This window comes from Silene latifolia, chromosome 2 (genome assembly GCF_048544455.1).
Source record: "Silene latifolia isolate original U9 population chromosome 2, ASM4854445v1, whole genome shotgun sequence".
Lineage (NCBI taxonomy): Eukaryota > Viridiplantae > Streptophyta > Magnoliopsida > Caryophyllales > Caryophyllaceae > Silene > Silene latifolia.
In genome coordinates, this window is record NC_133527.1 from 180,431,274 (window position 1) to 180,448,616 (window position 17,343).

At 37.4% G+C, this 17,343-nt stretch overlaps 1 protein-coding gene across 1 annotated transcript; it reads left to right on the plus strand.

The window, feature by feature from the left end:
- Positions 1–3,349: 3,349 nt before the first annotated feature.
- Positions 3,350–14,170, plus strand: LOC141643546 (casein kinase II subunit alpha-like). The gene is made up of 10 exons (XM_074452742.1): positions 3,350–3,813; positions 3,924–4,053; positions 4,928–5,122; positions 7,678–7,835; positions 8,601–8,691; positions 9,278–9,343; positions 12,997–13,079; positions 13,187–13,250; positions 13,332–13,400; positions 13,835–14,170. The coding sequence occupies exons 1-10, from the start codon at positions 3,446–3,448 to the stop codon at positions 13,892–13,894; spliced, it is 1,284 nt and encodes a 427-aa protein (XP_074308843.1). The 5' UTR covers positions 3,350–3,445; the 3' UTR covers positions 13,895–14,170.
- The last annotated feature ends 3,173 nt before the right edge of the window (positions 14,171–17,343 follow it).

The window sequence follows — 17,343 nt, forward strand, 5'->3', positions numbered from 1 at the left end:
TTCAAAAAATTTTAAAAAGCACAAAATTAGATCTCACAACATAAAAATATACAGGGTAACAAAGCAAACGGAATACGTTAAAACAAAAAATAAGGTCACGCACAATTAAGTTATGGGGACGGGGTGGATGGAAGACATTAAAAAGCATACATTCATGGGGTTTATATACACTATTATTTCTAGTTCTAATCAAATACGTTTTTAAATAAAAAAAATAATAATAGAATTTGATAAGCTGTACAATTACTATATGGTTGGATAATGACAATGATATATTAACCCGTGATGATAAAAATATTTCTTTTTTGATATACATAATCAATTTTACATATTGAATTATTATCTGTAGTTATAATTTTATTAATAACTAGTTTTAAACCCGTGAAATTCACGAGCTGTTTTATACTCCGTGGTTAGATGATTACCTTTAAACTAATACTCCATATATTGTTAGTAAACTTGTCATACGAAAGTTGATATTATATAAATGTAAAACACATAAAATTAGAGTTGGTTATTTGTACAATTCGTATCCATATTATTTTAACTAAATGATAAGTTATGAGTTTAAGACATGACTAAGATATAGGCCTGATAAATTTCAACATGACCCGATCTCATTCATTTTTTCCAGGGTTAAAACCCGAAAATCTCGAGCAGTAACCCGTTCGATCTGGAACTCGAAATCACCTATTAATTTAATTGAAACATGACAGGGCCGACACGAACACGTTGACCAGTTGACTCAAAGATAAATTAAAAGAATTTGTATCAAAATATTAATATTTATTATATAATATATTTGAAAAAGTAATTAAAAAATTAAACATTGAATATGATTAAAATATTAATATTAAATATACTTTAGTTTTTAAAAATATTTTTCGATCTATAAAAGGCGTTAGATAATAATTGTTGACTCGCACTTTACCCATAATAACCCGACCCATAACCCATATGGCTCGATCTGTATTTGAACCCACTGCACCCGACCTGTATGATCCTACCCGTCCAACCCGTTTGAGATATATAGACAACATAAAGGATGTATAACTCCACTTAAATGGTGTAAAAAATTATCGGAAAAATAATCTCAAATGAAGCCCGTGCTTATACCCTCGTATACACATTGAAAAGTCATCGGAAAAAAAAATAATAATGCTTGTAAAATATATTCATAAATGATTGGTTAAGGCAACCTCAACTATGAAACTATCCATTTTTGTTAGTAAAAAAATCGTTAAGTTTTATTATCAAATTAATAAAAAAATTGTCTTTTTATTTAATGAGTTAAAAGTTATAAAATAAGAGAGTCTCACACCATGAGACTGTCCATTTTTATATAAAAAAAACTTTTCCTTTAATGCTAACAAATAAGTTGTCTTTCCACATTATAGAACGGTCTTACAGTATAAGACCGTCATAACTTAATAATTACTGACAACCACAATAGCTGATGAAGTCCTTTTTTTTTTTTTTTTTTTACCATCACCGTAGTTTGTAGATTTAACATGGATAAGAGTACGTTTGTTTTTGGGAAGAGTACCATCAATATAGGAATTTAAAATATATTTCGTAATTTTTGTTATTATAAATTAGTTTTTGAATCATATATTCCATAATTTTGTTTATATAAATATATTCCGTAATTATGCTTGAAATAATATCATATACCTATAGACCTATAGTAAATTAGTTTATAATCTATTTTTTCAATTGATTATTTGAATTTGAAATATTCGTGAATTTTGGGATCGATTGATAATCATAATTTTGGTAAATAATGATATGTTTTATATTTCTTCTTTAATTGATTTAAGTGTTATGTTAAACTTTTTTTTTCCGTGATATGTACAAAGTTCAAATTACTCAAAATAATTACAGAATGTCACATAAGCATGACTGAAATACACTCAAACTCTATCATGTGGCAGTACATCTTCGAAGATTAATATTTATAATGATAATGATAATGATAATGATAATGATAATGATTGTGATTGTAATTTCCAAATATACTATGTGATATTCCGACCGTTTTTATCTATTATTATGACTTTATTTCCTTGTTTACATTGCATCACACAATTCATGGTCAATATAATATGCAGGAGAGGAAATGGTATGCAAGGGAGGATAGCCAATCTTTGCACATGATATTCATAGTCATCGACTCATAGCCAATCAATTATCAATCTTTACCAAAAAAAAAAAAATTATCAATTATCAATTATCAATTATGTATTAAATTATGTATTTAGAAAGGAAAGTTTTATGTAAATCAAGAGATTGGAATTGGAATAAAAAACACAAAAGGAGGAATATTTTTGTAAATAATGTTAATATAGCCATTAGGAAACCGATGTTAAAAACATAGTATGAAGAAAAATGAAAACCTTTTTGTAATTTTTCTAATTAATGCTAATATAGCAGTGTTTTGTATCCTCATTTCTCAAGTGTGTTATTATTATGTCATGTCATCTTAGGTGTGTTATTATTATGCCATGTCAGCGGTCAAGTTAGAGGATTAATATATAGATATGATGGGGCATATTCTGCACCCGCTGACCGAGTCAACATACTGAGCAAGGTCAAAGATATCCACAGCAAGTCAACGACTTAGACTGACTAAGCAAGCGACGCAATTGCTTCATTGTCTCTTGTGCCTCATTTGTGACAACTAGCAAGTAGGGGCACATATCCGCGAACTCATATCCAAGACCCCTCGGCGGCGAGTCAACAGGGCCCGCCGGCCTGCCATGGGTCCCTCGGCCGAGGGTAGATCAGTCTTTCCACCTGCTAGCCACTTGGCCACTACGTGACAAAAGGTGAAAGTCTATAAATACTCCTCAACTCTCATTGAGGAAGGGATCCACATTTTAACTTAAGAATCACTATTCATCTGGTAATATCTTCCTTATCTCTCTACAAAATATACTTCGCCAAGTAACAACAACTTATCTCTTTAAGTCCACTGACTTGAGCGTCAGAGTGAGTACGCTCGGCCAAAGCCGAGCCCTCAGTTTGTTCATTGTTTCAGGAGACCGAAAGGAGGATTCAATCAAGGACGTCATTCAACAAGCACGGGTGGAAACAAGTAACTGCTCTGGAATTACACCCGGAACAAGATAGATTAGTTTAGGTAGTTTCAAAAAGTTGGAGTGTACGAAATCACTCGAAAACAAGCTTACTTTATTAATATAGATATATAGATATTGATTCCGATTAACCCAATTAAGTCGATTTTTTGCTTGGGAATGGTCTAATAGAAATAAAATACAATAAAGAAAGGGTAGCAAACGACCAAACATAGCTGGAAGCAGGTAGTCTGGCAGTATGGTCATAGACCTCATAGTTTAGGTTCTCATAAAACGAGTCTAAATATGAAGAAAGAGACCCACCCTTTAACACCGTTTACCAAAAAAACACATCCTTAAATAATTTGATGGCCGTAAGGCCTCCTCTTCTTCCTCTGCAACAACTACTCTCTCTTTCTCCTCTTCCTTCCAAATCCCTCTCCTTTCTCTTCTCTTCTTTTTCCAATTTTACCCTCCCTTACGTTCTCTCTCCTACCCGCCGTCACCTCTCCTCCCGGATCCCCCTCCTCCGCACTCCGCCGCCGCCGCCGTCACAGCCGCCGCCGCCACCGCCTAAGTCGTACTCACAGCGTCCGACGGCCGACACGCTGGCGCAGAGGATAGGAAAGTCGATTCGCCGCCCTGGCGCTGCGTCCAAGGCTAGGGTTTATTCCGACGTTAATGTCGTCCGTCCTAAGGATTATTCTGATTATGAGTCGCTCACCGTTCAATGGGGGTTAGTTTCTTTGTTTCGCTTTCGCTTTGTCGATTTGTTGAATTTGTTGAATTTGTCGATTCGTTGATTGATTGATTGATTGATTGATTGATTGATTGTGGTTGTGGCAGGGAACAGGATGATTATGAGGTGGTGAGGAAGGTTGGGAGAGGGAAATATAGTGAGGTGTTTGAAGGTGTTCATACTACTAATAATGAGAAATGCGTTATCAAGATTCTCAAACCTGTTAAGAAGAAGAAGGTCTCTTCTTTCTTTCCTTCTTTCTTTTTCAAGTTGTTATTATTCTACGTTTTTCAGGTGATTGTTGAGTAGTTACGTTATTCTGCTATTAATACTCTCTCCGTCCCAATCATTTTTTTTTTTTTTTAACTTTGATTAGAATACCCCCGACAAAGAATAGAAAGTGAAATAATCTATTTGCATGTCACTTGGTGCTTCAAGGAAATCGATTTGCGTTATTTGACACCGAGGATTTAGGGGGGAAAGGTGGGAAACGAAATGCCTTGGTTTGTTAACAAGTGTGATTGGAGGAAAATGAAAGGGAGAGAAATAAAGGGATCCGTTTTCCTTGACATTGGTCCATTCCCTCTTCCTTCCTTTCTCTCCTTTTCGTCGCTGTCCACTCTTTTTCCCTCCCCTTTTTGTGTCTAGACAAAAAGTTAGTGTTGTAGTCACTTGACATGATTTTATTGATCTCCTGTGTCAGTGTGTGGCAACGTGATGTTTAGTGATACTTAGAAGACCTTCACTTTTTTCTCTAAGATATTTGGCTTCTATTATCCAAAATGATACGAAGTAACAAATTGAATGGCGCTGTTGCTCATGCAAACACATACTTGGCGAGTTGGATGGTAGAGGTTGTTGTTGGAAGAAAACTACAATCAAGATGACTTGTTTAACTGTCATGTTTCATTCAACTTGATTGCTCGTAATTTCTGTGGAAAGTAATGGCTTTGATATCCTTTGTGCTTCCTTGATGTGACCTCGAGTCTAAAAGAAGAATGAAACCAGTGATCAGACTTTAGTATAGCAGACAAGCCTGTTGCCCTAACTTATTTTTGATACTGGAACAAGGTTTTGCTAAATTTCATTTGTCTATCTTGTATGACGACAGATCAAGCGGGAGATAAAAATACTGCAAAACCTATGTGGAGGACCAAATATTGTGAAATTACTTGATATTGTCAGAGATCAGCAGTCAAAGACTCCTAGCCTTGTGTTTGAATACGTGAACAACACTGATTTTAAAGTTCTTTACCCTACATTGTCAGATTATGATATCCGCTACTACATTTACGAACTTTTAAAGGTGAGTTCTTCTAAGTCAATTAATTAAGTTCTTTGTAAACTTTTTGATTATACCATTTATGAATTGCATGTCGTAGTATAGTGAAGTAGTTCATACTTTTTTTTTTTTTGTCGTGCTTGTCCTATCTGTCATTTTATTGGTGTTTTCTGCAAAAGAGTTTTAGTTTAATTATCCACTCTGGCACAAATAAGATGCAAAAAGAGACATTGCAGTTCTACAACACTATCATTTGCTTTTTATTTATTCTTGATAGCACTTGTACTTTCTATTTTTGTTTTCCACGAATATGTTTTATACTTCTATTGCTTTTTGATGATGCCCAATTACACTTAGGTTGTGTTTGGATAGCAAAAGTGGAGGGAAAAGGTGGGGAGGGGGAAGGAGGGAAGAGAAAGGGAGGTAAGAGAAGGGGAGGGCAAATGGGATGTGAGTGTTTGGATACAATTTCCTTCCAAATCTTGCCTCTTGTGGAGAGATTTTGATTTGCCTTGGAGGAGGGAAAATGGATCCCTCCAAATCTCTACCCCTCCATTTCCCTCCACCCTTATTTGCTATCCAAACAAGAGATGTTAAATGCCCTATTCCCTCCCTTTCCTTTCCTTCCAAATCCCCCCATCCAAACATACCCTCATAGGAAAGATTTGGAGGGAAATTGTATCCAAACATCCACTCCCTTTCCTCCCCTCTTTCCCTCCTATTCTGGTATCCAAACAAGGCCTTAGAGTTAGTAACCACATTTTAGTTTTCCGCACTCAAAAGTATTTTGTAAAGTATTTAATTTGTGTCAAGTTGTCAACCGTTGGTGAGTCACTTGTAAGATGGTGTCCGACCTGACCAGATCTGTGAATATTATCTAGGGTCTAGTAACCACACTTTAGTTTCCACACTCAAAAGTATTTTTTAAAGTATTTATTTTCTAAAGTGGCCGCTCTTTTTCTATTGTGAAGTAGCAGTCCTTCGATGCAGTTCTCGGCGCAATTTTCATCTTGGGTAGTTCAGAAATAGTCTCGCTGTGTTGCTAATAGGGTAAAGACTGAGCACATCGGACCCCCCTTACCCCGCAATTTGCGGAAGCCATTGAGGCGCTGGGTAATGTTGTTGTATTTATTTTGCGGGTCAAGTTGTCTACCCGTGAGTCACTTGTAAGATGGTGTCAAACCTGACCAGATCAGTGAATATTATCTTTGGTTACCTGCAGTGATTTTGCAACTCCTAATCTCTATACCCAAGGTGACTAACGTTTTCAACATAAAATAACATGCTTGGACAGTAAGACATTAAAACAGCAAAAGCAATCCCTTTGCCCTCTTTTTTTCAAAAACAAGAATACTGTAATGTTTTTGACATAAAATGTCTTATGTCTTTTATCAAAAGCGCTTTGTACTATGTTCTTATCATGTTTTGTGACATTTTAATCCTTTATTTTATTTTATAAACCCTATTCCCTCACTGTCCAGTTCTTCTCCTGTGTTAATAGGCTAATAGGTGATAGACTCGATATCATAGGGATATTATACCTAGATGCAACGTTTGTCTCTAATATTCAGAATATTTCGTCACTCTTAATTGTTTCTAATTCAACGCATCAGAAGAGTATCCATAGTCGTTGGCATATTGTCCATTTAATCATGGTAACTATGGCAATTAAATAGCTAATTCTTTCTGACACTACTGTAAACAAAATGTCTGAAAAATTAAGGGCGAAACAACTTTATTGATGACATCCTTATTCAGGAACATCCCTTTTCTGTATGTCGATGTTTCATCTAAGTTGTGTTTTACGGCCCAGTAACTATGTCATTAGCAACTTTCCTGTAGGATGATCTCATAGCTTAACATTGTCGCAATTAATAATTTAAACAACCGTGCCAACTATCAAGCGTAACGCCTCATCCTACCCCACCACCTTTGCCTCTCCTCCACCTGTTTCCATCCCCACACCCACGGCCTTTCCAATCTCACATCTTCACCACCGCTCCCCCTCTCTTTCCCTCACAGTTTCATCAATGAATCCCAGGAAAAGAAATAACACATGCATGGTTAATGGGTCTGAGCTTGGGTCTAGTGGCAGTCTGGCAGAAGAGTGGGGATACGGTGATGTAGGGGTTAGGCAGCAGGAGGCTGAGAGAGTTGGGGGTAGGTGTAGGGTGGGAGCATGAACGGACTATGTCCACTGCAAGCTGAAATTAATTGCAAGGACAAGATTTGTGTTCTCTCTATTAAAGTCATCCCTGCAATGGCATTATGCAGAACCTATTATCTTGAAGTTCTGCCTGGGATATAACTTTGTAAGTCCTCAATATCATGTGGTATCTGGATTGCAAGGGGACGATGAATTTGGTACCTTTATATCACATTATCACTATGTGTATACTATGAGTTTTCTTCCTGTTTGAGTCCGCTGTGTTACTGCATCCTTTGGTATTGTATCTACTTGCTTGGTTACAAACAGTGATTCTTCAGTGCCTCATGCATTGTGTTCCTTTAGTGATGGTTTTGCCTCCTTTACCTCTTCTTTATACGTCTCTTATCTAAGTTATGTTCATTATGTACAGGCTCTAGATTATTGTCACTCACAAGGCATTATGCATCGTGATGTGAAGCCCCATAATGTTATGATTGATCATGAGCAGCGTAAGCTACGGCTTATAGACTGGGGGCTTGCAGAATTTTATCACCCAGGAAAAGAATACAATGTTCGTGTTGCATCAAGGTTTGTTTTTGCCTATGTAGATGTTTGAAATAAGCTATCCTTTCCACTGTTTGAGCATGCAGTACAATTGTAGTTTTTTTTAATGTTTACAGTAGGGAATGCTATGGGTCTGAAATTGCACGAGACATCACAATTGTTTCCACCTGATGCCTTGCTATTACTCCTTTGAATTCTTGTGAAATTCAACATATGTTTTCTGAGCATATATTTCTGTTTGCAATAGGCAAGTGGGGTAAGATAAAAGACAAAGGCGTAATTGGGGGTTAGCTGGGTGATATTTACACATGGATATTTTGGTTTCCAATAAGTAAGGGCATTATAGTTATTTCAGTGTGGTAGTTCTGCTAAAAGAAGAAATGTAGTATTGGACAAAAAAATGTTGCAATTTTAAAGATTTTGAGGGTGCATGATTTATGTTGGACAAACAAGTTGTTGGGTGCTGGCACCTGTAAGCTGTAGAACTTAAAAAGCCACTTCCAAAAAGCTCCTTAGAGGAACCAAAGGTTTCAGGGTCAATTGACTTTAAATGCTAAACAAAATGTTAGTGACTCAGATGTGAAATAACTGCACATTTAAAAATAAGAGTCAAATAGAAAACAATGGAAGAGACTCAAGAGAGTTGTTTTTTTGGTTTAAATCCCTTCATTGAAGGTCTTATGAGTGTTCTAAATTTTCGTCAGGATTTTAAACCGTTAGCTTGCCCGTCAGTGGGCTTGCGTCTATAGTATTTATAGGCTCACTAACACTTTTTTTTGTTTATTGTAGGTATTTCAAGGGTCCTGAACTTCTTGTTGATTTGCAAGACTATGACTACTCCTTAGACTTGTGGAGCCTTGGGTGTATGTTTGCTGGAATGGTGAGTACTTAACTAAACTTTGTTTGATTTTACGCCAGCTTGTCAATGGTTGTGCATGTCTTATATGAATATATGGTACTTAGTTGAAGTACATTTTCAAATTGGCTATGGAGGCCTGAAGAAGGGAATGTGTTTGCCCCTTTCGCTAGACGAAGTGTTTTCATGATTTTGGAGGCTTTAAAATTCAGAATTGGCTCTCAAGTTAATATGGAGGGGGTTGAAATTTAAAATTATTTTGCACCTTACACAGTTTGAAGGCGTGAACTTAAGCAGTGTCACCTTAGTACCCCACCTTACACAGTCTGATGCTTCAGCCATGACTTTTGTGATGTACATGCGTATTTAATGAGGGTTTGAGGATGGAGGGAGTACAAATGTTTGAGCCTTGGAGAGCTTCTGTGAAACTAGAGGGTCCATTTATCTTACCTAATTACTTCTTACCTTGGTGTTTTAGTGATTAGTTCCTGTGTTATCTCACGATCTTTTGTGTTTCGATTATTTTGTCTACGATATACAATAACCTTCCTTCAATCCCTTTGTGTAGAAGGGAGGAAAAGCCTGAGAAGTTTACATTTTATTGTTGCAGATATTTCGCAAGGAGCCTTTCTTTTACGGACATGATAACTATGACCAATTGGTGAAGATAGCTAAGGTATGTACACTTAAAATCAAAATTCAATATGAATTTTCTTAAATTAGTGATGTTAGGTTCGAAGGCAGGTCTGTATCGATACATAAGTCGTTTAAATTACGATGTCATGCTGTCACCCCAATGTAGAGAAAAGAAGTTGGAGTTGCCAATCTTGTCATGTATGTGATTATTCTTCCGGCAGATGATATTTTCTGGAAATTCAAGCTTGTTCCCACACATTTAGCATTTTGCTAATCTGGGCATTACATTCTTCTGTTTGAGACTGCTCTTTGCTTGCTGATCCTTGATATTGAGGCACCTTGTCTATCACCAGTTACTGGTGTAAGCTTGTGGGATAATGAATATATAAACGAAAAGATACCCTCCAGGTTTATATGAGGGGCTGTCACAAAAGTCAAAATCCAACCCCTATGGCTATCCATTGTGTTTCTTGGGAACTTGCATATTCGTGGAATGTGTCTTTGAGCATAGATTTGGGGTTCAGTATGATGCGTGTGGGGCTTAAAATTTATCTAAATGGTTCGAAATTACTAAGGAGAGATTAGTCAATATGGATGAGGGCATACGAGTGGTGTGATCTGTGCACAACGAGCTAATATTGATAATTCAAAAGAATGCTTTTTGAGTAAGTATATTGTTGTGGTACCTTGGTGACATAATTTCATCAGGTTTGCTATTACATTGTGTTTAGCTTTTATTCTTATTTGGGTTGAGAGGAAAGTAGGAGTAGGGATTTGCGCCGTTGTAGCATTTTACAGCCTCAGAGAGGCACAAAGGTTGAGAAATGGAGTTGAGGCAGTGGCAGGGGCATGTTATAAATATTTCCTTTGTTTTAGTAAAAAGATTGGCAATACCGGATTTTAATTTAAGTTAAGATGGAAACTTTTTGTGAGTAGCAGAAAGGATCAAATGGGAGTACCACATAAGTTTTTAAATTATAAATAAACTTAGTTTTAGCGACGAAGGGGGTATCTCGGAAATATTTCAACCTAATAAAGGACATGTGTGGAAGAGCTAGTACTAGTGTAAGAACCACTGTTGGGAGGTCATAGAGTTCCTGATTGCAATCGAGGTGCATCAAGATTCCGCTCTTAGTCCTTTTCTCTTTGCTATAGTCATGGAGGAGTTGACAACGTCAATCAAGACTACATTCCTTAGTGTATGATGTTTGATTGATGAGACGAAGGAGGGACTCGACTGGGAATTAAAATTATGGAGGAATATACTTTGGAAGCTGGTGGATTTAGACGAAGTAGAAGTAAAACCGGATATTTGGAATGTAGGTTTAGCGAGGTCCCAAGTACATGGGATTATTTTTGGTGCGAGAAATCTGAGAATCATTCAAGCATTTGAGTTTTTCCGATATTTAGGGTCTATTTTTCAGAAAGATAGAGAACTAGACAAGGATGTGGCTCATAGGATTAAAGGAGGGTGGTTGAAATGGAAGAGCGCCATAGGGTTTTTATGTGATCTTGGCATGTCTCATAGATTAAAGGGTAGATTATAACGCACTACAATTAGACATTTGCGAAACTCTGTGACGTTCATAAGGTGGAGGTGACAGAAATGCGTATGCTACGATGAATGTGTGGTCATACAAGGAAGTATCGACTTGGAAATTAGGTGGGTAGGGAGAAGGTCAATAGAGGATAAGATGATGGAGATTAGAGAATAGATTAAGATGCTTTGAACATGTGAGGAGGGAGATTTAGAGCATCCGCAAAAAGGTGAGGCTCCCCATAATTTCTCTTTCCTTTTTTTATTCGTCCACCTCATTTTCCTCTAACTTTTCCATTTACCCTCCCCATTTCATAACTACATCAATACAACAATGGGGTTCCCCAATTCACACACAAAAATTTGGGAAGCTCCCCAAAAGTAACAAAAATTGCCTTACTTTTTGTTGGGGACCTTCCCTAAAAACAGTGGAACCCCAAAAAATGGGGAGGTTGGTGCAACAATGGGGTTGCTCATTTGAGGAAAGAGAAGGCAAAAGGGGAGCTTATTTCCCTCCTTTGCGGATGCTCTAATGCCCCGGCTAGGAAGCTTGAAAATTGGGGAACTAAAAAGATTGGGAGGAGTTAAGGAAAGACCTAAGAAAACTTCGATAAAGGTGATTGAGACTGAAATAATGTTTCTTGGGATTGATGTGGATATGACGATGGAAGGAACACTATGGAGAGAAAGATACGAGTGAATGATGGAGTTTGATTCTTACACGTCTTAATCATTTCTCTCTCCTTTTTATTCTACTCTTTCAATTTTTTGTTTTTATTTTATTTTGTACTTTTATTTTTAAAATTTGGGTTGCTTATAATTTTATTTTCACCATTGTTATTATTATTATCATTATCATTATTATTTTAAACATACTACTCCATGTTTGTTTACTTATATGTTTTTGCAACTCTTTTTACTGAAATCCCTGGAGCCCTATCAGATGCCCTTGAGGCCTTGCCTTGGTGGTTTCAGATGATGATTCATGTCAGCCAAATCATTTTGGGACTACGGCTCTGATGTTGTTGTTGTTATTGTAAAGAAACTTAGTTTTTTCCTCTTGCGTTCGTTATCAATGAGCCTTAGTTCAATATCACCATCTTAACATACACATTTTATAAGCCTCATTAGCTATTAACTAAATTGTTAGCGAGCTATTTATGGGAAATGTCTCATATGATCCAACCCTTGCACTTCCTCCTTTTGTCTAAAAGACCAGTTCAGGCTAAGCTTTTGCCTCCATAGCACTTACTTCACTTAGATTTTTCTCTCTTAAAAGGCATGCATGTCTGGCAGTCTTCTATTTGGTCCTACAAATTGAGCTTAAGAAAAGGCTGCTTACTGGACCAGCCTATGAAGGTGAGCTAATGATTGTAGATGCTCAATGGCACAGACAGTTAGGTGGGTTCACTGGGTTGTAAATGAGTAACTAGTGAAAAGAAGGATAGCTTAAGCAATTCTTCAATTGCACATCTTCCTAACCGACTTCTGCACCCACCTCAACACATCTCCCCTTACCCTTATATCTCCAACATTCGCACAGCTCGACCTCCTCGGTTCTAACATCCCATGTCGTACAGGCCACATCCCTACCATCACCCAGATCTGCCATTCAACTCCCATTGGTGGTGGTGATGTGTTGTGGTCAACTATGGTGGTGGTGAGATCAGTCGATTTGTCTACTCTGTGCGACCGGCTGGATGGGTTGACTATAGTTGTGGAGCCAGCTTGTGGACATGGTGTTTGGGCGGGTATGGTTGTGGTGGTGTTTGGGTGTTTGTGGTTGGGTTAGTAGGTGAGGGTGGCAGGATGGTAATTGTGCCTTAGTAAGGATGTTCTTGTAACTGTATTCTCTTAATTTTACCAAAAATGGAAATGGAGCAATTGAGAACAATAGTCCCGTCAGGGGACAATAATTTCTACTGTATTGGACGGAGTTTTTTCTAGTTTCCTTTGTTCATGCCTTGATACTTCCTACATTTGTTCACATTTCCCTTGACTTAAAAAATCGGTTCAAGTTCACATCAAGTTAATCTACCTACATCTCTTTTGGAGTAAAAAATGCCGTTTTAGCTTCTTTTTAGCACGTGTTCATATTGGGCAATAAATGATGTAAGTGATTAACATTTTGTCTTCTTTATTTTTCATATGTGCAGGTGCTAGGAACCGATGAATTGAACGCATATCTGAATAAGTACCGCATAGAATTGGATCCTCATCTTTCTGCACTTGTAGGAAGGTTGTCTTTTTTAATCCTTTTCCATTTCGATTTTCTTTAATACAGCTCAAAACGAAGAATCCATCCGTTTACTTAACGATGTCCTGTCTTATACTATTGGTTCTCAGGCACAGTCGGAAACCATGGACACGATATATGAATGCAGATAATCAACATTTGGCAGTTCCTGAGGTGAATATTCTATCCCATTACTGTACATGATTGAACTCTTCTTTGATTTCAAACTGCTAATTGAAGCGGTATTCTCTGCAGGCAATCGACTTTCTCGATAGGTTGCTTAAATATGATCACCAAGAAAGACCTACTGCGAAAGAAGCAATGGTAAATTCTAAGTTATTTTATTAGTGCATGATACGCCTTTTGTTCTTCGTTCTTCTCCTGTAAATTGGCCTTGTTCTAAACGAGGACAATGGCTGTAAACTGTACAGTGTCAAACTTGAGTGCACCTCTATGGCGAGGCTGCCTTGTAAGAGAGGCATCGTTTAATGATGTCATGTTAGTAATCAAATCTTCACCCAAACTTCTATATTTCCTCTTCTTCCTTACCACACATCCCAACCACCCACCACTACCGTACTCGACAGCCAACCACCACAATCACCCACCCTCACCTCACCACCACCAGATTCGACAGAGTCCAGCGAGCCCTTCGTAACTCTTCCCCTTCCACCAGCACAGTTCCCCCACACCCTTAAACCACCAAAAACTATTTTTTTTTTTTTTTTTTGACATATTTCCTAATGTGACTTTTGCAGGGTCATCCTTACTTCTACCCCATAAGAAATGCGGAAAGCAGCCGAAGTCGAACACAATAGTCGATCCATGTGTCAGAGAGGCAAATCAGGCTGTCATCTTTGGTTCATCAAACTGATTTCAAAAACAAACTAATTTTCCATGTCAGCCTGTCTTCTTATTTATGCTTTCAAGTTTGTTCAAGATTTTAGGTTTGATTAGACAATTTATACAACCAAACATTGACACCTTTTTTCTTCCATGTATTCAAATTCCAAGGCTTTCATTTGTACAAGATTCTGGAGCTGATTTCCTATTTTATTTGTACCATCTTGTATCATAAGGTTGCAGTTCCTCAATGGTTTGTGATGTGTGTCTGCCTTTTCCTTTCTGTTTGTGTCGTCGTGGTATTTGGGTTCTTCAACCAACAATCAAAGCTAAGAAACTTCACAAATTTTCTTGTGCGACGGTTGTACATGGCACCAGGAGAAAGTGATGTAATCAGTGATCACTTTTTATGACTAAAAAATGACCATTTTTTTTTCAAAGTGGTCACTATTTACCCAAAAGCGGTACACGGAAAAGACCATCGTACAAGAGAATTACCGAAGAAACTTAATGTCAATGAGGAATGTTAAGCAAAGGATTATGGCTATCCTTGGGTTGAAAATGTCATTGAAGACGGCGATATCCGTCACAAGCTTGTGACGGATACCATTTCCTCTCACAAGCTTGTTATAAGATATGGCTATCCTTGGGTTGGACGAGTTCTCTTTAGAAGACCCGTTAACTGTAGCATGTGCGAAAAATTGACCATTTTTTTTATCACAATCATTTTCGTACCAGAAGTATTTACAGGATCTTTACGAAGTAGACCCATTTTATGATGGAATGATTTGTAAATTCGTCGCAAAAATTTATGAAGGAATGATTACTTGGCGGAATCGAATTTTAATTTTTAAGAATGATAATGCCCAAGGGAAAATGTAATTTGGCACTCGTAATGTAAAATTGTACTAGCGTTATTTATTTTCTAAAGCATTTCTTCAGTGACGACGGACGAGTAATGGAATACATATCTCAGTGCTAAAAAAGTCTATAATTTGACACTCGTTAGCAGTGTTATTTCTTTAGTAAAGTGTTTCTTGAGTGACAAAGTATATACGCGTATCTCTATCTCATTGTGACTACTTAAAACAAATTCGGATCGGATCCAGATACATTCAATGTGAGAGGGAGGAGAAAAGAGTTGACCTGAGAAGACAGAGATACCTATTCGGTATAATTGATGGTATAGAAAGTGAAAGGACGAGACTGAGAGTATGATTGCCCAAAATAGGCACAAGCTCGTGGGTTATATACACTTGTACTAGTAATAATACTACGTTACTCTACCTGACGGCCCCTTTTGCTTTGTCTTTCTTGATTTGATTTCCTCATTAAAGTTGTTTGGCTCTTATCTCTCTCATTAGTCACTATTACAGCCTCCTTTTACTCTCTTGTCTCTATTTCTTCCTTTGCTTTGGGCCTTTATTTTTTAGGGGACCCTTGTTGCTTTGGCCTCTGACCCAAAACTTATCCCTCCCACACAATATCTTACTAGGTGTCAATCAGATTACTTGAGTCGGTTAACAATGGTCGAAATGTTACGTTATATTTCTATGAGGTTAAGGTCCTGTTCTTTTGGACTTAAAGTCACTTAATTTAAGTTCAGTTCAGATCCTATAAGTTGATTCGATTGATTCGAGATCCTATAAGTTCGATTGATTCGAATCCTATAAGTTGATTGATTCGATTCGAGATCTTATAAGTTCGATTCGAGATCCTATAAGTTGATTCGATTCGATTGATTCGAGATCCTATAAGTTGATTCGAGATCCTATAAGTTCGATTCGATTCAGATTCTATAAGTTGATTCGATTCGAGATCCTATAAGTTGATTCGATTCGATTCGAGATCCTATAAGTTCAGTTCAGTTCAGATCAGATTAGTTTCAGTCCAAAAGAACAGGGCCTAATACTCCCTCCTAGTCGATTATTTTTTCCCTCTTTCCTTTTTCATGGTAGTCGGATTTTCTTCACTCTTTCCTTTTTTGGCAGGTTTTGTGTGGTCAAAATTCATTTGCATGTGAGGTAGAATCTTTTGTGTGGTTTAAAATTATTTCCTTATTTCTTGCAAAATAGAAGGGGAAGAAATGAGCAAGTGAGCAACTAGGAGGGAGTATAATTTAGGGTCGAGTCAAATTTGCTCAAATTACCATCGAGTGGTAAGTGGGTAAAAGTCTGGATCCTTTGAATCCATAATTGTATATCTAGATCATTATTATTATTGATGGGGCATATTCTGCACCCGCTGACCGAGTCAACATATTGAACAAGGTCAAAGTCAAAAGACAGCAAGTCAACGTATTAGAAACTTAACCGACGCGAAGCCGTCGCTTCTGTCACTGGGTCTCGGCTAGGCAACTAGCCAGCCGGGAGGCATATCCGCGTACTCACATCCAGTCCCCTCGGCATGGAGTCAACCAGGCCAACCGGCCTGCCATGGGTCCCTCGGCCGAGGGTAGAACAATCTTTCCACCTGCTAGCCACTTGGCCACTTGGCCACTACTTGACAAAAGGTGAAAGTCTATAAATACTCCTCAATCCTCATTGAGAAAACGATTCACAATTGATCCAAAAACTCACTATTAATCTGGTATAAACTCCCTTATCTCTCTACAATATACTTTGCCAAGTAACACACAACTTAATCTCTTTAAGTTTACTGACTTGAGCGTGGGAGTGAGTACGCTCGGTAACAAGCCGAGCCCTCAGTTTGTTCATCTTAAACAGGAAAGAGCGAAAGGAAGAGACAAGCAAAGACATCATTCTACAAGCTTACGTGGTCACAAATCCTGCTCCGGAATTACACCCGGAACAATTATTATTAGGGGCGTTCAGAATAAACCGAATCGCAATAACCTAACCGAAAAATCGAAAAACCGTGCATTTTTAAGGTTCGGTTAACCGAACCGTTTCGATAAGGCGGTTCTTTGAACCGAACCGTTAACTTTAATATGGAACAGGTTCGGTTAAGGTTCGTAATTTTAGAAAACCGGTTAACCGAACCGAACAGTTTCACAAAAAAGTAAGCAAAAAATTAAAATATTATATAGAAAACTGTTCTTTCATTTAATTTTCTTAGTGTATCCAAATTTAAATTTCTTAAATTGATTAATGTTCAAGTTTATCTAATTAACTTTATTGTTGAGTATAATATATAATGAAAATTTAATCAAACTATTAGAAAAAATTAACGAAAACTGAAAAAAAAGTATATATAGAACGATTATCGGTTAACCAGTAACCGAACCGCTAATAACCGTTTAAAGTGGTTAACAGAACCGTTTATAACCGTTAGAAACGGTGCGGTTTAGGTTCGATTTTTGCCGAACCGAACCGTGTGCGAACCAAATTAAATTAGAGGTTCGGTGAACCGAACCGTGAATGAACACCCCTAATTATTATGTTCATCTGTTTTGTTTCTAAGC